The following is a 25,228-nucleotide window of genomic DNA, read 5'->3' as shown; positions in this document are numbered from 1 at the left end:
TACCATCTCGCGAAAAGAAATTTTATTCTGAAGAATAGTAGCACGGCCACACCCACGCTTTTGAGAGGCAGTACAGGGACATCATCAGCTGCAGGGGGCGACCGGTGAGCGAGGCCATGGAGTCGTGCAGTGCTGGCCGCGGGCGGCGGGAGAAGGCGGCGGCATGGGCCGCTTGAACGCATGGCTGCGAGCCCACAGGTGGAATGCACAGGCCATTATTGGTGGCCTGGCCCGAAATCCACAAGCACAGAAACTGACCCAGTTTACTCTGAGCGATTTTGGGCAGCGCCACCACAGAGGACGTCAGCACAGGTCTCGACGAACTGCGACGCACGCGTATAGCTCCGAGACCGTACGCCAACGCAACGCACGGCCGGATCATCTGGCGACGGCGTGGTTACTGTCGATAGTGCCGGCCTGGCCGAGCTTGGGGGCGGGTCGCTGTTTCAGTTACCGTCCAGGGTGGACGGTAAATGACCCCGGGTCTTGTAACCGTCTGATCGGACTTGCGGCGGTGATCAACACGTTGCAAGCCATGGAGACCCACCGTCCCCCCGCGCCACGGTTCGTTGCGCTGGCCCCCTCCGGTGAGCCGCGGCCTTGCCCAAGAACGCAGCAGCCGGCGGCGAGTCTCCTCCGATGGCGGAGCTGGGAAGCGACCACTCTTTTTTCCGGCGGGTGCGCCATCGAGTGCCAAGAACAGCGCCCTCTGACGTGGCCTGGCCGGTGAGGCACTAGGCAGCGAGCTTATGTCTAGGTGTTTCCGTGTGTGATAGGCGACGGACGCGGCGTGTCTCCTCGATCTCGTCCCAGCAGGCGCCCACAAAGTTCAGAATCGTTAATCTATTCTCCAATCCATAATGTTACAATTTTATTATTATTGTACTACTTTTCCCCTTTTTCTTTTTCCTGATGCCCTTTGAGCAATTTTACCAGAACAGTGGTTCTGGTTTCCTCTATGTTCTTCTCATCCATGTCTTTCTCAGCTGTATCTGTATTTGTACTGAAGTTTCTCATTTCAATCCAAACAATAAAATGGATGTACCCAACTAACCAACTAGGATAAACAGAATCTTCAGTTTGTAAACAATGTGTAGTATCATCCAGAAGTGCTCGCAATAGCGATACTCACTACGGTAAACAAGACGTATATCCCCATAAGGCAGTAGCCCCAAAATCTGGGTACTCTAAACCTAGCCCAGGTGACCACCAACAGGGTGCCCATCAAGCTCAGAAGAAGAAATACAAATGCAACAACGATCCCAACATGGAATTCAAGTACATAAGCTTTGGGGTACACTCTTGCTGTTTGTACTACGAGTGCAGTTCCCAACCCCACCAGCATATTGAACATTGGGCCAGCAAAGCAGCCTGCCATGGCGATTGTAGGCTGACCAGCCCTGGCCAACGCAACGTCCGCGACAAGGTCACCAACAGAATTCCCCCATGCCAGCACCGTCATTCCGAGGATAGCTGGAGGGAAATCCATGATGATTCCAATAGCCGCAAGGCAGTTCAGAAGCTCCCCAGCCATGGTTGAGATCCAGAAGACACTCATGATGAAAGAGATGAGGGTGCTTGGAATGTTTTCTGATTCTGGGGCTTCTTTCTCTAGAAGGAAGTGGGATAGAGCCAAGCACAAGCTAGCAAAAAGAACCACGGACCATATAGGGAAACGGATTTGAGGGAGAAGAAACACTATTTGGGTATCTAGAGGAATGAATGAACTGAAAGAATACAGGAGTAAGAGAGGGCATAGACAGATGTTTGCACAAATGTAAACTTTGTTCCACTCAGAAGGAAGGGTTGATGGTATGGTGAGCTTCAGAACAAATGCAATGGGCCACTCCCAAACTTCTGTGACCTGCCAGATGCAGAGACACTAATCAATATCAAAAAAAAAAAAATGAAGAGAACGAGAGGAAACTTTCTCACAAGTTACGGGTATGTGAAGTGATGCAGTGTCATATATACACACGCGTTCCATTGTGTTAGCTCATAGCCTCACAGTGGATGTATTCAATTTTTTAGCCAAGTTCAGCAATATGTAATCTAATCTCGCTAATCCTTCTGAACTAATACACAGGAACAACAAAATCTTATGCTTGCTAGGGGCCTAAGCTAAGGCAGCCTCTATGTAATAGAAAATACTTTGCATTTGATGCAAACCGATTTGGCAGAAAAGGAATACAACCATAGTTCACTTCTGTCTGATTTGCCTATAAGCTTGATTAGCTAGGTTTGGTGCTTGGTCTAGAAGTGTCCGAACTATGCATTGGACCTCTTGGGAATTAGCAAAGCTGCAATGAGGGTAGCATGAAGAAAGAGTAGTTTGCGATGCTCGTCCATATTCCAATGATATCTTTTTTTTCTCGAATACACAGGAGAGCTGTGTATCATCATTATATTCCAGTGATATAAGCAACCTTGCTAAGTTGCTAGTGGACTAATACTAGTTTGACCGGCATAGGATAAGTATGCATACTGAAATTATAAAGAGAAACTGTTACACACTGCTGAAATTTCACCTAAACATTTGCTGCTTGGGGTAATCTGGTTGTCTGGTTCTCACATTGGAATCCAGTCACTAATGTTCAAATCAAAAGTCAAACGTACTCCAGAAAAAGGGGGCTAAGTCAACTAAGTGATGAAAGTTGCAGATAAACAAACAACAACTTTCAGCATTTTCAGGCAAGTATGTTCAATCTGCAGACCCCACCAAACAGACTGTAAGCACTGGAATTGTTGTCCCCGGCAACTGCTATTCTACTGAGATATTGGACTTTAACAATGACTAAGTAAGCACAGAAATTAACTGCAAGTTGATGGATGCATACCTTCTTGAGCATCGTACACAAAGCAGAGTCTTGTTGCTTGTGATCCTCCACTGTTACTGGCAAGTCCATGGCTACACGGCCGATGCCATTCGCCATCTGCAGTTCTGCGGCGGAGTTGGCCACTGCCTTCCCCTCGTCACCACCCAAATCCATGTAGAACACTAACCCCACGAAGAAGACGTAGAAGAGGACAAGCCCCACGGCCTGCCACAGGAAGATCTCGGCGCTGAGGTAGATGTAGAAGAGCCCGGACGCCGCGAGGAGGTAGAAGAAGACGTCCCGCGCGAACGGCGCCGGCGGGACGGCGAACGGCGCGGCGATGAGCGCGACGGCGCCCACGACGAACGCGGAGACGAAGGCGCCGGCGGAGAGGATCGCCGCGAGCCCCGCCCTGGGCATCCCTCCGGGTCCCCCCAGCGCGGCGGCGGACGCGAACGCGTCGGGCGCGCCGTTGCCGAGCGCGAGGAGCGTGACGGCGGCCATGGACGGGGAGAGGCGGAGGCGCGCGGCGAGGCGGGACACGGCGGGGGTGAAGTGCGCGGAGGCGGAGGCGGCGAGGAAGCGGAAGTGGAGGAGCAGGAGGAGCGCGAGGAGCGGGAGGGAGAGGCGGGCGTCGCCGCGGAGGAGGCAGGAGTGGATGGCGGCGTAGTCGAGGAGGCCCGGCGGGTGGGCGAGGGCGGAGGAGGCGGCGCAGGTCTCCTCCGCGGGGGAGGCCATGCCATGCGCCGGTGCCGGTGCCCGTGCTGTGCGGTGCACGGCGGGGGAATGCCGGGGGCGGGCGCGGGGGTCGCCGAATTGGGGGATTGGTGGGGAATCTGTACTGCGGAGATGGCAGTGGCAGCGAGTGGGGGAGGGGGAACGGCACGGACGCCGACGCGGAGTGGCCGCTGCCAAACTAGCTTGGTGGAAGGAGGTCGAAACGCAGCAAGTGTGAAGTGAGGTTTGACCGGGAGGGCTACAGGCCCAGTGGGGGAACAGGCCCCGGGGGGGTATGCGGTATGGACCTTAAGCAAGGTAGAGAAGGCCCATTTGGGGCCTACGAAATTTCTACTTTGATTTGGTTTGCGCCAGGCTAGGGCTGTAGTGCAAAGCCCAAACGACGCTTGAGGGCCCTGGACCCTCCCCACAAAAAATAAATTTAATATCGAAGTGGGCACATGGCCCACATATCAGATAAACTGATATCCCTTTCTCATGGGCCAGGAACCTGGTCCGCAATGAGCCTTTTTATGGGCTGATGACTGCGGCAATCCTGGTGCACGAAGCACATCCCAGCAACCTTCCAGTTCCGTTCCCATCATCTCCCATCGCAAGCACACACACTAACTAAAATGAACGCGCTTCTTATGGGGAAAAAAAATGAACGCAGTCGATTAAAGCCGCAACCCAGGACAGGAGGGTGAGGATTACCAACCGATTGGGATTACCCCACCCATGATGAAGACTAGCACATACCTTGGCCTTGACAACTCTCCTACCTTGGCCTTGCAAGGCCGGCACGGCCGAATTCATGGCCTCTCAAGTCTCAACTGCTCGCTCGGTGCCCCCTGTTTACAAGGCTAACCGCCGCGCACTGATCGCAGCCGTGATTGGTAATGGCGTGTGACAAACTGGCAATCGACAGCGCGGTGATTACTACTAGTACAATCAAGTAGACATTTGGGATTCCACCACGTGCCTGAAATCCAACCGTAACGAATGAACTAGGCATAGACAGATTCGGCTTCCCCACGCCAATCGCCATCTCCGCCAACAACTTCCTCCACCTCCTGCACGCGGGCGCACGACACTCACGCAGCGCACGCGGCACGCACCGCTCCTCTGACTAGACCCCCAGGCTCCAGGTGCCCGCGCGGCGGGGCGACACGCACCGAGGCCCGAAGCACCAGGGCGCGGAACGAAGAAAACCTTTGCCCCTGCTGTCGGACTCCGTTACTGGTTCCGCTTCCGGAGGCGGCGGCGGCGGCGGCAATGGTGCTGGGCTCGCCGGTGAAGCGCCTGGCGCGGCGGGCGGCCAAGGGCCCGCTCGAGAGGGCCGGCCTGGCGGGGCTGGCCGCGGCGGCGGTGGCGGCGGCCGCGCTGCTGGTGCTGCTCTGCGCCGCCTCGCTCCGCTGCTCGTCGGGCGCGCTGGCGGCGGCGCCCCGGAGGCTCTGGGCCGGCGGGGTCTCCATCGCGGCCGAGGCAGAGGCTGCGGAGGCTCAAACGCGAAGGAAGGTGGCGGCGGCGGCGGCGGGTAATGAGGAGGAGTGCGACCTGTTCGACGGGGAGTGGGTGCGGGCCGACGGCGGATACCCGCTCTACGACTCCAGGGACTGCCCCTTCCTCGACGTCGGCTTCCGCTGCTCCGAGAACGGCCGCCCCGACGCGTCCTACACCAAGTGGCGGTGGCAGCCGACGCGCTGCGATCTCCCCAGGTGGGTTGGTCTGGATTCGTTACTTGCTTCTTCCTTTCCTCCATTGGCGGTTGCCCCGTTTGCCTGCTGGATTCGGGGGTGTAGTTGAGAATCCACTTGAGCGTCTCCAGAACTCGCGGTAGATTTCTTAAGCTTGTCGAAGTGAAGAAACTTGGGCATCTCAGTTGAAATTTCATGCTGCATTGTTAGTTGAATCAGTCTAAAAATTTGACTTGGGCATCTCAGTTGAATTTTCATGCTGCATTGTTTTTCGAACCAATCTAAATTTGACAGTGCTAGTTCAAACTTTCAACTTCCAACAAGGGTCCTTTAGTACTCAGGAGGACACTCCGTCAGGTCATTAGTTAGGTTTGGATCGGTGGATGCGCAATTTGCCATTAGATTATTGCAACACGAGGCTGTCGACACCACTTCAGCATGGGACTGTGTAGTGCGATTGGAAACTCGATGCCCTTTGCCTGCCACTCGGTCAGAAGGCAATGTTTATACACATAGTTAGTCCTCAAGAAGGTAGTTAATCAAATAGTATTCATTCTTTAATTATTCAGTCGTCAAGACATTGCCATCTTGCAACCTGTGATGGGAAGATGGCCTCGTCCATTTATTTCTTGACCCGATAGTATTATGCACCTCTATCTAATCTTTGATTGTAACGCTCAGCTGTTTCTGTTGACATAAAGGTTTGTTCTTATGTCCCTTATCTCTGAATTGAACCCAACATCAAATGCCACCTGTACATTACGTGTATTTCATTTCACAAGCTAAAAATAGGGACTGATGGTGTTGGTTGCATGTGCTATTGACAATGTTGGTTCCACGGTGCGGGCATCATCATTGGTAGCATTGTTAATTCATTAACCGCAGTTAATTGGGCACATCCTTAGTTTGAATTGCTGATTGTGACATTTTTTTTAGACAAAGCTGCTTGTGACATTTAGTGGAATCTTACGTGTTTTATGTTCAGGGTGTGTTGAAACTGAAAGATGATACGTAATGGTTGCATATTATGATAGAGGAAATTAAAGAGGAATTACATTGGTAACCTTTGGTGGCAAATTAAAACCTTCGAAGAAGTCTAAGAATAACTGGGATTATCAATTTCTTTCTACTTAAGTTAACCTATAACCATCACACTTTCTAGTTTGTAAGTTCATGGCTTTGTTCTAAATCATGTCTGTCTGGTGCTTGTGGTTTAGGACTGAAGAACAATCTGGAAGATCTACATTACCACTCTAGCATAATCGATGCCATTTTTTCTCACATGGTCATATTCTTTCTTTGATTTGTTAGATTTGATGCCAAAAGCATGCTGGAGAAGCTGAGGAACAGAAGAGTAGTATTTGTTGGTGATTCGATTGGAAGGAACCAATGGGAGTCCCTACTTTGTATGCTCTCTACTGCTGTTCATAACAAGAGTTCAATCTATGAAGTTAATGGGAGTCCCATCACAAAGCACATGGGTTTCTTGATTTTCAACTTTAGAGACTACAGCTGCACTGTGGAATACTACAGATCCCCTTTTATAGTCCTTCAAGGTCGTGCTCCAGCTGGAGCCCCTGAGATTGTTAAGTACACGATTCGAGTGGATGCCATGGATTGGATGTCTGATCGGGGTAAGTGGAAGGATGCTGATGTATTGATCTTCAACACTGGGCACTGGTGGAACATTGAGAAAACAATAAGGGGGTAAGGATAAACTTGGATTATGGACTTAGTAGTATTATGTGCTTCACTTGGCGACAATTCTTTTTAGATGTGAATGATCTTTATTAAGATCACAGTGGTATCACCTTCAGTTAGTTCTTATATCAGTAATTTCGTAGAGAAATAGCTATCTGATCCATACATTCAAGATTTTTTTTCATTATTGTTTCTTTTCTGTTTAGTTTCTTTATAATATTTTTGTTTTGTTGAAATGTGATCATGAAGATCAAGAATTCACCTTTCAATTTCAGACTTAATGTACTTCACACTTTTACCAGTGATGTGGCAGCACTTTTAATTCTTTAATATTAGTACCTAGTTATCCACACCCATGAGGTCATGGCATATATTCATACATATAATTTGCTGTTAGCTATTGGAGAAAATGGTGCGATCCTGAATCTGTTAAATCATACTTTATAACACCTTTTTTAGAAAAAAAAAGCATCACATTTTCTGATAACCATAGTTGAATCTTATGCCTACTTGAAGCTGACTTGCTGTTATGTGTTAAATCAGGGGTGCCTACTTCCAAGAAGGTGATGAGGTGGAAATGGATATGACTGTTACTGATGCATACCGAAGATCAATACAGACATTGTCCGATTGGCTTCACAGAGAAGTTAACACAAGCAAGACCCATGTCATCTATCGTACATATGCTCCTGTGCATTTCAGGTCTGTATAATTGCTCAGTTAGCGGTGAGTCAGTGATCACCTGCCTCATCTGTTTCCTTTCTCAAGAATGATCAGATAGTGTTTGAGATTCTTTTATGCTATGTTCAAAGTAAATCATATTACTGTGAAAAGTGCTTGAAGCCTTAAGCAGCACTCATATTTTCCTATTCATTATTCTGAAAGCTATATCAAAATACATTATTAAGATGTGTTTTCCAGTGAATATGTTAAAACTGTTTCTTTAATCTGGAGTCATCTATATATTATGCAGAGGTGGTGACTGGAAGACTGGAGGGAGCTGTCACTTGGAAACTCTTCCAGATTTGACTCCACCCGAATCGCTGGAAGAATGGGATGATCTGCTTAAACCTGTGAATGATGTTCTAGGGAACAATCTGAGACCCAAGCTTTCTGGATTAGATATGCTGAATGTGACACAGATGACAGCTCAGCGGAAAGACGGCCACCTCTCGGTATACCTAAGCCCGTCAGGACCCGTCCCTCGCTACAAACAGGATTGCAGCCACTGGTGCCTGCCGGGTGTCCCGGATACCTGGAATGAGCTTCTATACGCCCTCGTCATGAAAAGGCATACGAAGACAGATCAGAATCTTTCCCTTTCTGGTACTATAACTCCGAACACTGGCTGATAATGATGATCTGCTAAGTGCTCCCTGTCTGAAGTCTGAAGAGGGAGGTGGTAACTGGTAAGGTAAATGCAGCCGCTGGTCATTGGCAAAGCAAGCTTCAAAGTAATCCTGAGCGATGGCACTGTTGATTGATCACACACCAATTAGGTAGGATGCCAGAATGGCGAGACACATTTTTGGATAGTGGGTGTCAGTTTGCAGGAAGCTGCAGCACCCTGCCGTGTTTGTACATGTCGAGGTTGGTGAACAGCTGAGCAGAGGTAGAAGACTGTTCAGCTTTTAAGGAAAACCGTATGTTTCATGCGGAGGCTATTAGTGTTAGCGGTGGTGAACATAGCTTAGCTCACTGCATGTGAACAGAACCGTATGTAAATATGTAGCGGCGGCAGCGAATTTGGCAATGGTTTTTAACCAAAACTCACTGCATGTGATTCAAGAATTTGTAAACTGCAATATTTCCTCCACTGCTCGATCTGCATGGCTCCTTCATATTTCGTGCCTGGTGATGGTCTGTATTTTATACGGTGAAGTTTGATGTGCAAGTTGAAGCTCGTGTCCAGAGGCCGCTGTCCCAGGGTGAAGACCAGGTTGTTAGCTGTTGCAGTAGTAGTTGTTAGCTGGGACTGGACTTGGTGGGCCGGTACGGTGGGTTCTTGGCCCAAGAAACTGTAAGACCTCCCCTCCTCTCTCGCCCTCCACTGCGCGTACAGGTATCGGTCCCCACCCGCGCAGCCTAGAAGTTTCCGCCGGCCGGCCGTTTCCCGGCCAGCCACCCGCAGCGATGGCCGCCGTCGAAGAAGATTCGGCGCCTGCAGCCGCCGCCGCCGCTTCCGATCCCGCCGCTGGTGAGTCCCTTCCTCGCTCGCGGGAACTATCTCTCCGCCCCCACGCGTGCCCAGTGCTCCGTGGAGGTGGAGGTGGAGCTCCCTGTCCTCTCGTCGGTATTCTCACTTGAGCCTCTTTGTTTCGGATATCTGTCTGCGCTTTCTGTTGGGACCTGGGACTTTGAAGATTAGAGCAAGCTGGCCGCTACTTTACAATGAGGCGGTTTCGAATTCTGCTATTCACAGCTGCTGCAGGACACTTTCCTGAATTGTAATGTGGCTAGATAGTGAAATTGGACTCTGTATCGAGATGGCGAGCAATTTCTGAATCCTCATCTCTGTTTTCCTCTTGGTTCTTCTTTTTCTGATTCTCAGGCTCCAGTGATAATGAAATAACAGTGGAAGAGGCCTCTTCTGTGCATACTGAACCTCCCCAGGATGGCAGTGCTCCACCCGTGGTTTCCTCTGATATGGAGGTTCTTCATGATAAAGTTAAGAAACAAGTCATCAAAGAAGGCCATGGCAAGAGACCCTTAAAGTTTGCGACGTGCTTTGGTGAGTAATGGCATAAATGGTCCGTTCCAGTGCTTGGGATGTTGGTTTCTACTTTCTAGATAAGAATAACATACTGCACGAGCCATATATTCTACTCTATAATCGTATCCCGTTTGTGTTTGTTTGCGCTGTTTCCCCCATCTAACGGTTTGGGGCAACACATATAACTTACATGTTCATCAAACTTCGTTCTCTTTCCCAGTCCCAGGATTATGATCATGAGATGCTAATGGCCTTGGTTGCTTTCAATGTGAATAGCACTTTTATAACTGAAATGGGAATACGTAGACAAGTTCTCTATGTATCTACTATCTAGGCATAGGCTGCTTTCTCAACACAAACACACTAGAATACTTTGCCATGTAAGCTAGTGGAATACTGGAGGCTTAGAGTTCTAGATATTTAATACTAATTGTGCCTTCCTGTTACTCTTTTGCATTCACTGAGTATTAATATCTTTTGCTGGTACCTATCCAGTTTGTTGCTCTAATGCTGATGTTCTATTTATCAAAAGTGTCCCACATCTCGTTTCTATTCATCGAGTAACAACACCTATTGTTTTTGTACTCTAATTGATTATGTCAATTTTCAAAAGTTCAGATTTGACCCCCCCCCTCCCCCCACCCCCCTTTTTTTTCTTTTTGAAAGTTGCCTAATTCTGTAACCGCACGTCAATCCTTTTGCTATTGGAAGGGGGCATGCACATGCACTATGATTTAGCAACATGACAAAGTGCTTCAAAGGAGAACAGCAGTGAATTAACTTTTTCTTTTCTAAATCTTGTGTTGCAGTGCACTATAGAGCATGGGTTCAAGGATCATCTCATAAATTTGAGGATACGTGGCAGGAACAGCATCCGATTGAACTAGTACTTGGAAAAGGTGCCACAAAAATCACTTTCACTTATTTTATACTCAGCTTTGCTCGGCTGCACGCAATTTCATCCATCAACTCCATAAATTTAAACAGCTTCGTTTGCATGCTGTTATGGTTTTCTAGTACAATGATGATGACTCTTAATGAGGATCTGAATAGCCAGTTATCCAGCCAGTAACTTGTCATGCCTGCTATTAATTGGTTAATGTGTTGTGAGATGAAAGAGTGAAATATGCATTACTCATTTCTGATTTGTACCTTTTTATGTTGCATTGCTCAGCAAGCCTACAGGTATGGGTAAATAACCTGAGAATTATATGGGCATCATCAACACTACATCAGTGTTTATCAATGATAATCGCCTATGGAGTAACTTTCTAAAGCTTTTTACTCCATCAACAGAGAAAAAGGAAATGTCTGGTTTAGGCATTGGTGTTGGCAACATGAGAAGCGGGGAGCGTGCATTGTTGCATGTTGGTTGGGAGCTAGGCTATGGCAAAGAAGGAAGCTTTTCGTTCCCAAATGTTCCTCCAATGGCAGACCTTGTTTATGAAGTTGAACTTATTGGATTTGATGATATCAAGGAGGTAGAGAAACAAAGCTCTCCCACCTCCACCCCACATAATGCTTTAATCATTATTATTTTGAAGAGTAGGCTGATATTATTCGTATTGATTAGCATTACTTGCTTTCCTCAAGTTGGGAACTTTCAAATCATGACTAACTGTGAATCAGGGGAAAGCTCGAAGTGACATGACAGTTGAGGAGAGGATTGCAGCTGCAGACCGGAGAAAGATTGAAGGCAATGAATATTTCAAAAAAAAGAAGCTTGAGGAGGCCATGCAGCAATATGAAATGGTTAGTGGCATACTTCACTTTTGGCATGCTTATAGTTCTTCACATTATTCTGATTTCAGTCCTCTACTTTGTTCCTTTTTACAGGCAATTGCGTACATGGGTGACGATTTCATGTTTCAATTGTTTGGGAAGTACAGAGACATGGCCTTGGCTGTGAAAAATCCATGTCACCTCAACATGGCTGCGTGCCTTATCAAACTAAATAGATTCAATGAAGCTATTGTGCAGTGTAGCATCGTATGTTATTCTACTACGCCCATGAGAAAACTCATTCTTCAATGCATGATTTACATTCATGAGTGCATTTTTCTAGTTTGCGTAGACCTTCACATAAACTATACATGATTTTATGTTCCGGTGGTAAAAACATGTCTGCTTAAGCAACTAACCTCATGTGGCCTACATGAATTCAGGTATCAACATGCAAGGTTCTGCGTTAGAGTTATCAAACAGCTGATTTTGCACCTTTTTCAGCTCTTTTCTTAAAAGTGCTGATTTTATGATGATTGATCAATAATCAATTGAACAATCCCATGTTCCTACTGCAAAATTACCCTTTGTCTGTAAAATTACTGATTTGATGGCCAATCCTTTCCGTTATCTTATTCTTCAGGTCTTGTCAGAGGACGAAAGTAACGTGAAAGCACTATTCAGGCGAGGAAAAGCTAAATCTGAACTTGGCCAGACAGAATCGGCCAGGGAGGATTTCCTGAAAGCGAAGAAATACTCCCCAGAAGACAAGGAGATCCTTCGGGAGCTCCGGTTGCTCGCAGAACAAGACAAGGTTCTGTACCAAAAGCAGAAAGAGCTATACAAAGGTCTCTTTGGGCCAAGGCCTGAAGTGAAACCAAAGAAGGCAAACTACCTCGCTATTTTCTGGCAGTGGCTGGTGTCCTTAATTCATTATCTGATTCGGATGTTCAAACGTAAGAATGAGTAGGGTAGTTTACCTGGAAATTGTTTAGAGTTGGTGCTTTGGATTCCATGGCCATACGACCGACCTTGTACTTAACTGGAATTTCTGTTCAACTTTTGATCATTTGATGATGTATTTGAGCAGTTGGGATCAAATATAGTTATTATAAACTCTTTACAATGTTGTGTATTGGCCAAGCTTGGAGCCAAAGTTCGTGCATTCTTTCAGCTGAAGTTTCAAAAAGCTTTTTATGCCAGTGAATAATACAGTTTTCACATTTTAGATTATGCTAGTAATAATACTGTTTCACTTGAGCTCTAGATTTCATTCTCCTGATGAATGCTGTTGCAACTGAAACTGCAGTTGCTCGCAGAGGAGCACAAAAATCTCAGTTCATTGTTGGTATTACAACCATTCTAAATTCCAAGCAAAAGCCAAAAGACATACTGGGACCTTCCACGGCTCTTTTGTATGGACATGGAACTGCAACCCATGCAAATATGGATGTTCAGGGACATCCCATAAGCACATATACAATATCTTTAAATTACAGGAAGGCCTGACCTATGGAGGGTGGTGGAATACGTAAATACAAATAATATGCGCAACACATGGAAAATACTCCTGCATTTTCTGAGGTAATTCCCCCTAGACTCCCCACCAGCAACCGGTGCAGGCACAGCTATAGAAAACAAAAACCCTACCAAACAAACCTTCAAAAACATGTCAAAGTGGGCAAATCCAACACAAAACAAACAATTATTCTTGTTAGAGCCTGTTTCTAATATCTTAATCCATAGAACGATAGTATTGGATTTACCTAATCTGTGGAATTGCAAACAGTAGACACTTATGATTGATTTTACACTTGGGAGTCAAGAGTGCAGGATTTCTTAACAAATTATGCAACAAAAAGCATCCAAACTTTGTGGCACCCATTTACTTGTAAATTGACCCCTGTTATAAAGATAACTGGAACTGAAAACAAGATAATTTTACTTGGTGATAAACTTGATGCTGAAGAGCACTGTCAAGATAACATTTCTCTAAACAAAGGAGACCACAGAACATGGCAAGTAAATTAGAGCATGAGACAGTGCATTAGACAGACATAATTACTCCAACAAATTTGCGTGTCACATAAAGATGTCTCGACACCATTGATGGCCTATGCAAAGCTGGAGCAGTTAGCAGGGCCGAGGGTGTCCTTCAGGAGATGATTCTTAAAGGTGTTAAGCCAGACATTAATACATATACTTGTCTGATCAATGGATATTGCACTTCAGGACAATGGAAAGAGGTGGTTCGAATGCTCAAAGAAATGTCCACACAGGGGCAGCGACCAAATATTGTTACTTATAATTTGCTGCTGGACTATCTTTGCAAGAATAGAAACAGCAGAGAAGTTAGAAAGATTTTTGATTCTATGATTGAAAAGAGCATAAAACCTGATGTAACTACCTATAGCATTCTGCTTAATGGGTATGCTTCGAAAGGAGATCTTATTGATATGCATGATCTCTTCAATCTGATGGTAGCTAATGGTATTTCACCTGACCATCAAATCTTTAACGTATTGTTCTGTGCATATGCTAGAGGTGGTCTGATGGATGAGGCAATACATGTATCTGACCAGATGAGGCAGCAAGGGTTGAGTCCTGATGTAGTCAACTATGGAGCATTAATAGATGTACTTTGCAAGTTGGGAAGAGTGGATGAGGCTATGCTTAAATTCAATCAGATGATCAATGAAGGGGTGACTCCTAATAACAGGAATACCAGAAGGAGGGTGAAATATTATGACAAATGAAATGAAATGGAAAAATAATGTACATGTTTCTATTCTAGATGTCTAGTGTCTATTGTCCAGCGAGCTTCATGACCTCAGATGGACCTTCCAGCTTTGCCACTTCTGACGGGCCTTCTAGTTTTCTCAAACCATCTTCACAGTAGTTACTAATGTCAAAGTTGGTAACGGCATGAACACCCCGAAGCTCAATTGCTGCTATGTCATAAGCTTCAGCCGCCTCTTCTTCAGTGTCTGCAAGCCATGGGCAATTTTAATTAAGGATAATTTCGCTAGAAATATCAATCAACTGTAGCTTTTTAGTTTTTAGTTGACAGAAACAAGCTGTAGTGCCTAGTGACTATCATTCAGAAAAGCTTTGGAAGTTCAACAAGGTAGAAACCTTATAACTCACCGAAAGTCCCAAGGTAAATGTCTTTGGTGTCTCTACTCTCACCAATCCTACCAATTCGTGCTTGCCATTTACCGTCTTTTCGTCTGTTGGTAAAAAAGTGATTAGAGAAAGTTGCAAAATCGCAACAGACCATTCAAACGTCCCTAGTTAAGCACAACATTTTTTTCCCTCCATTCAAAGGATATCAAATGGTTATTAGTTCATTTAGCAAAGAAGAATCATCACCTGGTTACACCCCGGTATGATGAAGTACCTCTTGAGAAACAACTGCTTTGCCTATAACAATAAATCATGACAATAAAAAAGAAAGGACACATCATATAAGTACTACAATATAAATTTTTGAATGTACCACTGACCTCCTTATGTAGGCAACAAATTCATCTTGGGACATGGTATTCATAATCTCGATTTCTTTCTCATAGTCAGAAATCTGATAATAAATAAAAGCTATTAATGCAATTTACTTTCCCAGTTCTTGAACAAGATACGCTAGTTCCTAAACATATCAGTATGCACTAAGCAACATTCACTTCTTACACAGAATTATCAAGGAAAAAAAATCTTACACTGAAGTTCAGTTTGGTGTTTGGACCTGTGCCCCAATATTTAAGGGCTGCCAAATCATGTGCCTTTGCAGCCTGCTCTTCAGTAACATAGCTGCCTGTAATGCCAGAAAAGAAGTTAAAACTTGAGCAGTTTTGTGTTCCAAATGAGCCCCTTCCATGAGTAGCACCACTCACCTAAGTACACTGAAGACCAAACAGCAGCCAAGAGCAAAAACCAAGTTCCATGCACAAATTAATGAAGGATCAGCTTAAGAACACTGGAAAATTAAGGACGTGACTGGACGTGCTATTAGGAGAATGACTCTTTATCCAGAGCATATGCTGATATCATGAATCCTAATGCATTTTTAAGCATCTTATTCGTCTTGTATTGTGACCCATTTGCACCTTATTATGGCGATTAACATTTCTGATAGACAAGCATAAAGATTACAGAAAACATAACTTTGAGCACAATATATGTACCTCATAAAGCACAAGTTTTGGGGTGCTATATATCCTATTTCAAAGACAAATTAAAAAGAACATCGATAAACCATTCACGAATACAAGATTGACGGCGCACCTGATGCACCCATCCATAGGCACTAACTTTCTTAACACAAAAATACTATCCTAGCATCATGGTCTATCCTCCTTTACAGGTAGAATTAGGATAGAGCATACTAGGTGACTTGCTGAACTCTAGTTGCTGCATTGACGATGCAATTAGGACACCATGAAAGAGGCCAGGAATATGATGTACTCGACTGATTAGCTACTCTGCTGCAAAAAGCAAAAAGAAATGAAATCTGGAAACTGATCCTGCCGTTTAGTACATGGCATTGACGCACCTAATTAAACTGCAGAGTTGGTTTCATCTCGTATATATACAACAATGGTTGAAACATTCAGAAGATTTTACAGTGAGCTAGAGCTCGGAGTTGAGGTTGGTAGCGCGCATACCGTGCTTGCCCTTGCGCTTGCGGCCCTCGACCTGGCTGGTGTTGTCCCAGAGGTGCGCCTCGTACTTACCGCTCCACTTCAGCCTGCGGCCAGAGCAGCAGCGAACAACCTAGGGCCTGTTTGGGAAGGGGGTGTTAAAGTTTAACACCCCCTTTTTAACAGATTTTAACACTTTTGGTTGCCAAACACAAGTGTTAAAGATGAAGTGTTAAAATTTAACACCCCTCTTTTCATAAACACATGGAGGGGGTGTTAAAATGTGCTAAAGGTGTTAAAAGTGGTCCCCCTCCCCACTTATTCCCTGGTTGCCCCCCTCTCTCTCCTCTTCTCTCTCCTCCACTGCCCTCATCTTCCTTCCCCGATCCGCACGTCGCGCACCGCCGCCAGTCCGCCCGTCGCGCCGCCGCTGGTCCGCCCATCGCGCGCCACCGCCGGTCCGCGCCGCTCCTGCGCCGGGATGCCGCGCTGGGCAGCACGCGGCGGGCTCGCGCGGGCAGCCTCGCGCGGGCGGCGGGCGGCGGCCAGCGCGGGCGGCCTCGCGCGGGCGGCGGGCGGCGCAGGTGGTGGCGGTGGGGGCTTGGGCGGGCGCGGTGGTGGCGTTGGGGGCTCGGGCGGGCGCGGCCGCTAGCGCCGCGGTAGGGGACGCCGGCGGCGGGGCGGGGCCGGAGGCGGCAGGCGCAGGGGAGGGGCCGACGGGGCGGCCGGCAGCGCCGACGCCGACGCTGGCGCCGGGCACGGCGTGGACCGAGCAGGGGTGGGGCCGGAGGCGCCAGGCGCAGGAAAGGAGGAAGAAGGAAGGAGGAGGAAGGAGAAGAAGGAAGAAGGGGTATTTGGCTGCCATTGAGAGGAGTGATGAGGGGTAAAGTTGTCAATTACAACCTAAGATGTTAAATTTTAACAGATCATCCAAACACCTCAAGATACTAAAGTTTAACACCTTTATTTGAGGGTGTTAAAGTTTAACACCCTGTTAAATTTTAACACGCCCTTCCCAAACAGGGCCCTAATCAATCCAAAGCACAACGAGAGGCACCCGGACGGGCAGTACCGCCCCCCTATTCCCCAGGGTTGCCAGCCCGCACCGTGTGACGCCGTGGAACCGCGAAGACCGCGGCGCGGCGTACTTGCGCATGGCCTCCGCTACCAGCTTCCCTCCCCCGCCTGCGCCGGCGCTTGCGCCTCCACCCGGCTTCCTCTCCTCGCCGCCGCCGCCGCCGCCGACGGCGAGCTGCTTGTCGAGCGCGGCGATCTCGCCGCCCGGACCCGCCGCGGCGGGGGGTTCGCCGGAGGCGGCGGGCGGGTTGGGGGCGTCACCATGCCGCCCCTTCTGCGGGGTAGAAGGGGCGGGGCCCGCTGGCGATTGGGGTTGGACGGTGGCCATAGCTGCGGGTGTCGGGTCGCGCTGGGTTTCGCGAATCTTCAAGTGCTCGCGTCACAAACACAACGGAGAGAGGAGGTGGTGGAGGCTGCCGGAGCGGAGAGAGGCCACCAGGTCGGGGGCGAGCTGAGCTGACGGCCCAGGACGGCATGACGGAGGCTTGGCAGTGCCATACCGGCCCAACAAGCCCGAAAGCGCAGCCTGACGATGGCGATGTGGTTTCAGAACAGTAGAATTTGGTTCGATCACCGAAGGGCCGGGCTGCATTATTCCCTCCCTTTCCAGCCGCCGACCAACGCAGCTCCCCTGCGCCATGGACGCCGTCGCGTTCCCCCCGCCCCCCGCGCCCTTCCTCGACGACGACTTCGATTTCGGCGACTTCACCTTCGCCTCCGCACCCGCGCCCGCCGCGCCGCAGCCGGCCCTCGCCGATCCCCGGCCGGACACCTTCGCGGCCTTCGACGACGACTGGGGCGACTTCGTGGCGAGCGAGCTCGGATCCAACGCGGGCGCCCCCGCGCCGCCCACCCCTCCGACGGCTACCTCCGACGCCGCTCCCTCCTCCTGGGAGAAGCCGCGGGGCCCGCTCCCTCTCTCCCTGTTCGGCGCCGGCGACGACCAGGAGGAGGAAGGACCGGGGGGACCGCTGCCGACGGATACGGCGCCCCAGCGCGCCGCGTCCTTCACCACCGACGGATCGAGGCCAGCGGATCTGAAGGACCTCATCGCCGGCCTCTACGGATCTCAGCCTTCCCCCACCGCCGGCGCTGCGGATGCGGGTCCGCAAGAGGAGGCGGAGGATGGCGAAGGGCTCGGAGACGATGATTGGGAATTCACGGCGGCGACGGCGGAACCTGCCGATCAGGATCGAGGCGGACGAGCGCTTGGGGATGGGATTGGAAAGATTGAGGTGAGCGTGGCATCCTGTGATGCATTTCCCCTTCCGTAGCTTATTTAGCTGTCTTTGCCAAATTGCCATGAGATGTTTCGAGTTATTAGTTGGAATGACTGTATAATGACATTGGCACTATCCGAAAGAAACATTCGGATTGCCCTAGTATGATGTATGATTATTTCAAGCATTATGGTGACGAAATGTGGTACTTAACAGAATGCAAACTTGAATAAGTGTGGTGTAAAATGAAGGGTGGGCTACTGGGATGATATGAATGATGCAGTGTTTGGGGTAACAGATGGAAGGATTATTGGTTCCTTACATGCTTGTAAATTTCAAGCTAGGCTGCCAAACCTGGCCTGCTTTAGAAAATCACTGAGCAAACTCATTGGTTTCACAACACTAGGACCTCTGGACTCTGGTTATCAAAAAGTAAACCATTATTGTCATATTCAATATAAAAGTGCAACTACATTGCATGGTCTTGTTTTGCCTATTTTTATGTACAGCTAAGGTGTATGTTGGTGTGAAGCTCTGACTGAAAATCCGAAACACCATTCAGACAAATGGCAGTCGCTGAGGATATGATAGCAACGCAGTGTCAATGATAGTTTGTACTAAAAAGGGATCACACTTATGCAGTTATGTTTTCAATGATAGATCATTTAAAGTTTTACAGAAGAGAATTCTATTGAACTACAGCATTACCAACCCTGAGCAACAATTATTTCTAGATTTTGTTCTTTCTCTTAATCTGTCGATTTGTCCATTTCCATTGGTTGATCCAAATGTTTTTATATGTTCCAGGGTATAACAAAATCATTGAGCACTGACCAGGAAGTCCAGTCATCGTTAACCAGTGTTGATGAAAAATTGAACCATTTTCGTCAAACTACTGTTGATATTGGGACTCATGAGTCCACGGGAGAATGTGTGAAGGCCTCTGGTTACTCTCCGCCTAATAATTCAGCCATACTCAACCTGTACGAAGAGAGTGTTCGGGCAGATGTTATTCGCATTGAAGAAAGCTCTGCAGAAAGTGTGCAGAATTCGTATGATTTGTTTTCTAACAATGAAATGGTGAGATTTCACTACATTTAAGTTATCCGCTTACACACAGTTTTAGTTTATTTTTCTTTCGACGTACACTAATGATCAGTGATCAGAACTCTTCATTTGAAACAGATGAAAACCGTTCTAGTAGCTCAACAGGTGATTGCATTTTGATTGAATTCTACCATAGGTTGAAAGAAGAGTCCTTGGCATTAGTATTCAAGCATGTGAAGGATCTTAAGGTCGGTGATTACTCAATACACTATAAAGGACTTTATTGGTATATTTTGTTGCTTCATGATTTAGTAACTAAGGATATGCCTTCAGGCAGCACAGAAGGTTTTTACACTGTCTGGTGAAAACAGGAAAGCAACAGCAATCGGAAGGGAGATTCAGGTGGGTTCTGATTATCTGTGGCTATAAATGAGATTTGTCTTTTGAATATATTGAAAATTGCTTTGAGTTAACGTGCATCAATTCAAGGACTGAAATTATAATTTTTAATGCATTTTCCTTAATCTCCAGGAAATATATGACAAACTAAAAGATTCTTCACTGCCCAATGGCTTTTGCACAGAGGAACATCCTAGGGATGTATGTATAACAGAAGTGCTTAACTGTATCAAAGAGGAACAACTGAAGGATTTTGAACAAGAGTATTGTTTAGCAGAAAAGATTTCACGGGTATGTATAATCGTTTATGTTACGTAAGTTCCTGCTCATTATCAGTATGCTGTTGTAGGAGCTTTCCCTACTGTTGGCAGTGCAAAAATCACAAATAAAGTTTTCCTTCTCGTAAATTGCTGTCTTGAAATATTGATTTTTAATCTAAATTTATTTAATATCAATACACTAATATTCTTTCTCAACCACCTAATTTCTCTCTGCTCAGTTTGACATCATGATTTTGTCTTGATGTCACTGTTTATTATTATCACCAGTAATCCCTTTTGGTAAATGACTCTTGAAATTTTTCTTGAGTGAATTTCTGTTGTTTATAACATGCAGTATGTGCACTCAATCTTGCAATTTTTCCCATCTGCTTCTTGATAGAATGATTGATGGACTGATGATCTGATTTTGATTAGGGAAAGTAAATTATATATTGATTGAACATTTTCTGTGTGATACATAATTACAGGCAATTGAAGATACAAGTGTGGCAGTTGAACTTTACAAGCACAGTGTTTCCACCCTTCATACATTGGAGCTAGCTTCCAGAAAGGAACAAGGTGACTATGTCGGTGCATGGTACAGTATGCTTCTGCCCTGTGCCCAAGAATTGCAGCATGGTGCAGCGATTTGGCAAAAATCTTGTCATACAAATGTCTGCGACCAAGTGATTTCTGAAGGTATAAATATTTTGCACGATCAGTAAAGCTTTATCGTTTGTTTTTGGATGATCGTTTATCTTCACAGATGGAATTCAACTATAAACTCTCAGCTATGTTGGTTTTACAGGTGGTCGTTACTTTATTGCTCTTGGGGAGATATATAGAGTTGCACAGATTTTATGTTTCTCCATGCAGTGTTTCAAGCCTTGGGTTCTTGCAGATCCTGGAATGTTGAGTAAAATGCTGGTTTGTTTGGACAGATGTATTAATGCTTGGACAAGTGGTTTAGAAATGGCTCTTAAAAGGGTTGTTGACAGCAATCACTTAGATGCATCTGTGGCTAAACCTCTTTTGGAGTCCATCAACAATATTAATGAACTTGAGGTGCCCAGTCTACAAAATTTTCTTCCCACCAACAAGACAACATGTAGACTAAGCCTCCTCCCACCCAGTTCTGTACCAGGTAAAACTTGTGCTGTGGTTCCACTATTTTCAGAATGAAAATTTTTTGGCTGTCTGATTTCTCTTTCAAGAGCTCCACGAATTACTCCTGTTGCTTCCATGTAGGAATGAAGTTGATCATGTGGAATGGCAATCACTATATTGTTAAAGTTGCAAATTTGTGGGCAAATTGGATATCTTCTTATCCTCCGCAGATGTCAGTCACTCCTGTCGTTGAGGAACAACGCAGCAACACTTACTAATCATGCTGAATAACCCATCAAACTAGTGACCTATTCTAATGAAAGCATTGGAAGCTTTTTGAGTAAAAATTGTTCATTAAGTTGCCCTGGGCACAATATAGAGTAAGGGCCCTGCCATCACAGGGCTGGAGGACCGGTCCACATGAACTACTGCTTTTTTTTTTTCTGGTACAAATTGTAGCCTCTTTATACCATTCCTTCCATAGTGCCTGATAATGGCACTAGTATAGCAAGCTAAAAGGATATGTGCAGTTTCGAACATTGTTGTCTGAACATTGTAAAGGCTGGAGTGAAGCGATCAACACATGTAAGTGATCACGAAGCAAATGAATTTGTATATTACAAGCTATGAGTAGTTGAATACTTGAATACAAAGAGAAAGCTGTGAACTGTTTTGCTATGTAAGGTGTTCGGCTTTATCGTAAACTTTGTTTTGCTGAATCAACCTCAGCGTTGGTTCATAATGACTTGCTAAAACAGTATCAGCGTTCATTCACAATGACTTGCCGTTGATTCACAACGGCAACTGGTCATCTAGAACACACGCTGGTACTTATCTAATTGAGTTCCTGCGTAGGATATAGACCAGACTGCATTCACCTAAGCGTTTAAACACTGACAGGATGGTAGATTTCATGCCAGTATAAGAAACAGATCAAGATACTAATAACCTTTCTCCCAATTGAATTGATAAAAAAACAAACGTGATGAGCAGCAAAACGAATAGATGAACGAAAAACAGGCTCTGGTCAAACAAATAGCAAGGATAGAATGCAGTTTGATGGAGCACATTTAGGTTGTAATGTTGCAGAATTTGACAACTTCGACCTACATCGTAGGAGTTTTAAATTGCTAAGCAATCCTGTGATGGCACCATAGGAAAAACTGCTTATTTTGCAAAGGCCAATAGGTTTCGCCCGAGACAAAAATCGGCAAAAAATGCCCGTCCAGTCATCCAGCTCAATGATCTTCACAACCAATGACTCTCCTGCTATCTGCCAAACAACGACAGTCATGGAATTTGACCACACCAGAGGCTCTGCCGTGGTCAAGATAAACCTTCAGAACTGACTCATTTGCAGCGCTGGTAGACTCGGCCTGAAAGGCAATGTATGTGATTAATAACAACTCACCAGACAATCACTCATTAGTTCGGACAGGAGTAATCAATCAATTTGCACCACGCAATGGAAAAACACGAAACATGACAAACAAAGACTTAATATCTGCTCAGGAGATTAAGACACACTCAGAGTTAAGCACCAAGAACAAGCTAAGTGGGATCACCACTTCAAGCATTATCAGTTTAACGTAGCCTTCTCCTGTAAGGATTGGCTCCATTAACCAGAGAATTTTTAAAGTTGGAAATATCTTTTGATTAACCATAATATCAGACCATGCAAAGGTTTAGAATTGAATTAGTGAGCTGCATTGTAGTGTGCTACAAATCTGTAGAATTCCTCCCTCCCCAATGATAGGGATTGATGTGTTTTGCAACTGAAAGAAATCCAACCAGTATGTGTTTTGCATACTAGATTCATGAATTAAAGAGATTGTTAACTTACTGAATGCCGTGGATCAGCAAGCATCAGGGAAAACAATGAGTGATTGTCTTGCCTAGAAGAAACCATACAACAAATACGAGTTACATAGTGCCAAATATCAGCACATGCCTGTCTTCTCAAACAAAAAAGGAGTCAAGGCTCTTAATTATTGTTTTCAATAAAAATGTCTCAAGAAAAGGAAGATACCACAAATGCAGTATTGAGCGAAATCCTACTAGAATCATGAACGAACAGAGTACTAGGGGGGAAATGAACCAATATCTATCAAAATTCAGAACAACACTCTGCATGAGATATCAAGAATGTTGCCATGTGGTAGATCATAAGTTTGATAGCCATTCTATACTGAGTATCACATGGGACATATTGACATACAGCTATTATATACCGAGTTATGCAATTTTGTATGTTACATGTTCAATGTCAACAAGAGAAACTTCACAAGACCAATGTTACCATTCACAAATAAATGAAAAGCATGCCAACAATAATGAGACAATGCCCATATGCACAAATAGGAAACATGAAAGATCATGAACACTACCTCAAAAGCATCAGTGAAACTCCACTTCAGTTGGTTTGTCTTTAGACAAGGAATGGCAACAGAAAGAACAAGCATGCTGGGCCTATATTTAGCGGTGAGCCTGCTGATCACATAGATATACATGAGACAAATTTCCACTAAACTGCAGAACTGTAGAAGCAATATTCATTTCTATCTACCTTGCAGTCCGTCCAGAAGTGGTGAAGCAAATGAACACAGATGTGTTAACTTTGATAGCAGCTCTCACCTAGAAAGCGGTTAATCCATAGACTAAAAAAATTCGTGTTTCATGAAAAAATTGTGACGGTGATAAAACATCAATAGAGAGAAAAAGAGTTTCCCATGTATATTAAACAAAGGCTGTATTTGACAAGCAATAGACTCCAAGTGGGTCATGGGTTCTCCCACATGTTCCACAGTTCGCTTGTAGTATAAATCATGGTTGAATACCTTCTCAGCCTGTAAAAGTTGGCAAGCGAATATAACTAAATCAATCAGATGCAGAACAAAAAAAACAGTCATCATATATGCACTGAAGTAATGATAATTGTTAAAAATGCAACCCTTTTTCTAGAAAACATATAACTCAATAGAAATTTCACCTCAGCACAATTTTGCCCACTGTTGAGCTAATATCAATTGTACATAAGTCACGAGTCTCAGCACCAAGGTGAATGGCCTCACTTCCTGCAGTAAAAACAATGGCAATTCATGATTGAACTGTCCTTTCCGAGTGCACTGGTCCCAAGTCTACCCAAGATTTTCAAAAAGCAACTAAAACTGTCAACAACTTGCCGTCAAGTACTGCATTTGCCACATCAGTAGTCTCCGCCTGAGCAGGTTTGACGTTGTTAGTCATACCATCCATACCATGACTCCATGAGTGACTACAGCAGGCTTTCCAGCCATGTTGCACTTGTGCAGAGCAGTTGTTTTAAACAAAAAGACCTGCAATGTGGAGAATTGGAGAGGTAAAGATCAAAGGCAAAATAAACTAGCAGTAAAACATGGACAGTTATGCATCCTAAAACGATTAAGGAAACATGAGCTACAACATTTAAAGTTCTGATGCTAAAAGTTCATGTGTATTGTCTATCTGCTCTAGCGGCTTAGGATTTTGGGTAAACTGGTAGGTGAGAAACTCAACCTGATAACAGTGTCAAAGGTAAAGACCTTGGCAACGCAACTTATAAGAAAATAAAATTTAGTTGTGACCCATTCAAGTCCAGACAATAAATGCTACCGATGGACCGAATAACACAAAGCTTAAAACATTTTGAATGCGTCATCAACAGAATTATAAGTAACAACATTTGGTCGCTACATCAGGTTTTATGCCCTTTTCAATCATAGAATCAAAACTCTTTCTAGCTTCTGCGCTGTTTCTATCCTTGCAAAGATAGTCCAGCAGCAAATTATAAGTAACAACATTTGGTCGCTGACCCTGTGTGGACATTTCTTTGAGCATTCGAACCACCTCTTTCCATTGTCCTGAAGTGCAATATCCATTGATCAGACAAGTATATGGATTAATGTCTGGCTTAACACCTTTAAGAATCATCTCCTTAAGGACACCCTCGGCCCTGCTAACTGCTCCAGCTTTGCATAGGCCATCAATGACTGTGGTGTAGATCACAACATCAGGCAAAATCCCTAGATCGAGCATTTCATGAAATAGGCTGTAAGCTTTGTCCACCTGATCCTCTCTAAAGAAGCCATTGATGACAG

At 45.6% G+C, this 25,228-nt stretch overlaps 5 protein-coding genes and 1 pseudogene across 5 annotated transcripts; 3 read left to right on the top strand and 3 right to left on the bottom strand.

Moving 5' to 3' along the window:
- Positions 1-1,022: 1,022 nt before the first annotated feature.
- LOC101774808 (cation/calcium exchanger 5) lies at positions 1,023-3,721 on the bottom strand. The gene is made up of 2 exons (XM_004977497.3): positions 2,838-3,721; positions 1,023-1,864 (listed from the first exon to the last, which is right to left on the bottom strand). The coding sequence occupies exons 1-2, from the start codon at positions 3,552-3,554 to the stop codon at positions 1,100-1,102; spliced, it is 1,482 nt and encodes a 493-aa protein (XP_004977554.1). The 5' UTR covers positions 3,555-3,721; the 3' UTR covers positions 1,023-1,099.
- Positions 3,722-4,619: 898 nt separating this feature from the next.
- On the top strand, positions 4,620-8,747 carry LOC101774406 (protein trichome birefringence-like 10). The gene is made up of 4 exons (XM_004977496.3): positions 4,620-5,251; positions 6,542-6,937; positions 7,475-7,633; positions 7,905-8,747. The coding sequence occupies exons 1-4, from the start codon at positions 4,809-4,811 to the stop codon at positions 8,281-8,283; spliced, it is 1,377 nt and encodes a 458-aa protein (XP_004977553.1). The 5' UTR covers positions 4,620-4,808; the 3' UTR covers positions 8,284-8,747.
- A 221-nt stretch (positions 8,748-8,968) lies between these two features.
- On the top strand, positions 8,969-12,507 carry LOC101774005 (peptidyl-prolyl cis-trans isomerase FKBP42). The gene is made up of 7 exons (XM_004977495.4): positions 8,969-9,128; positions 9,483-9,662; positions 10,454-10,543; positions 10,941-11,125; positions 11,274-11,396; positions 11,481-11,633; positions 12,010-12,507. The coding sequence occupies exons 1-7, from the start codon at positions 9,065-9,067 to the stop codon at positions 12,334-12,336; spliced, it is 1,122 nt and encodes a 373-aa protein (XP_004977552.1). The 5' UTR covers positions 8,969-9,064; the 3' UTR covers positions 12,337-12,507.
- Positions 12,508-14,039: 1,532 nt separating this feature from the next.
- On the bottom strand, positions 14,040-17,434 carry LOC101773189 (AP2-like ethylene-responsive transcription factor AIL1). The gene is made up of 8 exons (XM_004977493.4): positions 17,110-17,434; positions 16,028-16,110; positions 15,257-15,265; positions 15,083-15,177; positions 14,873-14,946; positions 14,739-14,789; positions 14,514-14,596; positions 14,040-14,353 (listed from the first exon to the last, which is right to left on the bottom strand). The coding sequence occupies exons 1-8, from the start codon at positions 17,406-17,408 to the stop codon at positions 14,172-14,174; spliced, it is 876 nt and encodes a 291-aa protein (XP_004977550.1). The 5' UTR covers positions 17,409-17,434; the 3' UTR covers positions 14,040-14,171.
- Positions 17,435-17,691: 257 nt separating this feature from the next.
- Positions 17,692-21,791, top strand: LOC101773598. Its single transcript, XM_004977494.3, has 8 exons — positions 17,692-18,315; positions 19,108-19,380; positions 19,467-19,595; positions 19,681-19,749; positions 19,879-20,037; positions 20,495-20,705; positions 20,815-21,150; positions 21,255-21,791. The coding sequence occupies exons 1-8, from the start codon at positions 17,719-17,721 to the stop codon at positions 21,389-21,391; spliced, it is 1,911 nt and encodes a 636-aa protein (XP_004977551.1). The 5' UTR covers positions 17,692-17,718; the 3' UTR covers positions 21,392-21,791.
- A 134-nt stretch (positions 21,792-21,925) lies between these two features.
- LOC111257979 lies at positions 21,926-24,409 on the bottom strand (annotated as a pseudogene).
- Between the last annotated feature and the right edge of the window lie 819 nt (positions 24,410-25,228).

The sequence above is a fragment of the Setaria italica genome, chromosome VII, assembly GCF_000263155.2.
Source record: "Setaria italica strain Yugu1 chromosome VII, Setaria_italica_v2.0, whole genome shotgun sequence".
Taxonomy (NCBI): domain Eukaryota; kingdom Viridiplantae; phylum Streptophyta; class Magnoliopsida; order Poales; family Poaceae; genus Setaria; species Setaria italica.
The sequence above is the reverse complement of the archived record's forward strand: the minus strand, read 5'-3'. Positions and strand labels throughout refer to the sequence as shown.

Excerpts from the sequence above, each read along its gene's own strand:
- LOC101774808 (XM_004977497.3), bottom strand. The coding sequence starts at position 3,554 with ATGGCCTCCCCCGCGGAGGAGACCTGCGCCGCCTCCTCCGCCCTCGCC. Across the intron at positions 1,865-2,837 it reads TGTGTACGATGCTCAAGAAG|GTCACAGAAGTTTGGGAGTG; the intron begins GTATGCATCCAT and ends TGCATCTGGCAG.
- LOC101773598 (XM_004977494.3), top strand. The coding sequence starts at position 17,719 with ATGGACGCCGTCGCGTTCCCCCCGCCCCCCGCGCCCTTCCTCGACGAC. Across the intron at positions 18,316-19,107 it reads ATGGGATTGGAAAGATTGAG|GGTATAACAAAATCATTGAG; the intron begins GTGAGCGTGGCA and ends TATATGTTCCAG. Across the intron at positions 20,038-20,494 it reads TAGCAGAAAAGATTTCACGG|GCAATTGAAGATACAAGTGT; the intron begins GTATGTATAATC and ends ACATAATTACAG.
- LOC101774406 (XM_004977496.3), top strand. The coding sequence starts at position 4,809 with ATGGTGCTGGGCTCGCCGGTGAAGCGCCTGGCGCGGCGGGCGGCCAAG. Across the intron at positions 5,252-6,541 it reads ACGCGCTGCGATCTCCCCAG|ATTTGATGCCAAAAGCATGC; the intron begins GTGGGTTGGTCT and ends TTGATTTGTTAG. Across the intron at positions 6,938-7,474 it reads ATTGAGAAAACAATAAGGGG|GGGTGCCTACTTCCAAGAAG; the intron begins GTAAGGATAAAC and ends GTGTTAAATCAG.
- LOC101773189 (XM_004977493.4), bottom strand. The coding sequence starts at position 17,408 with ATGGCCACCGTCCAACCCCAATCGCCAGCGGGCCCCGCCCCTTCTACC. Across the intron at positions 16,111-17,109 it reads CGGTTCCACGGCGTCACACG|GCTGAAGTGGAGCGGTAAGT; the intron begins GTGCGGGCTGGC and ends CTCTGGCCGCAG. Across the intron at positions 14,947-15,082 it reads ACACCAAACTGAACTTCAGT|ATTTCTGACTATGAGAAAGA; the intron begins GTAAGATTTTTT and ends ATTTATTATCAG.
- LOC101774005 (XM_004977495.4), top strand. The coding sequence starts at position 9,065 with ATGGCCGCCGTCGAAGAAGATTCGGCGCCTGCAGCCGCCGCCGCCGCT. Across the intron at positions 9,663-10,453 it reads AAAGTTTGCGACGTGCTTTG|TGCACTATAGAGCATGGGTT; the intron begins GTGAGTAATGGC and ends CTTGTGTTGCAG. Across the intron at positions 11,397-11,480 it reads CCATGCAGCAATATGAAATG|GCAATTGCGTACATGGGTGA; the intron begins GTTAGTGGCATA and ends TCCTTTTTACAG.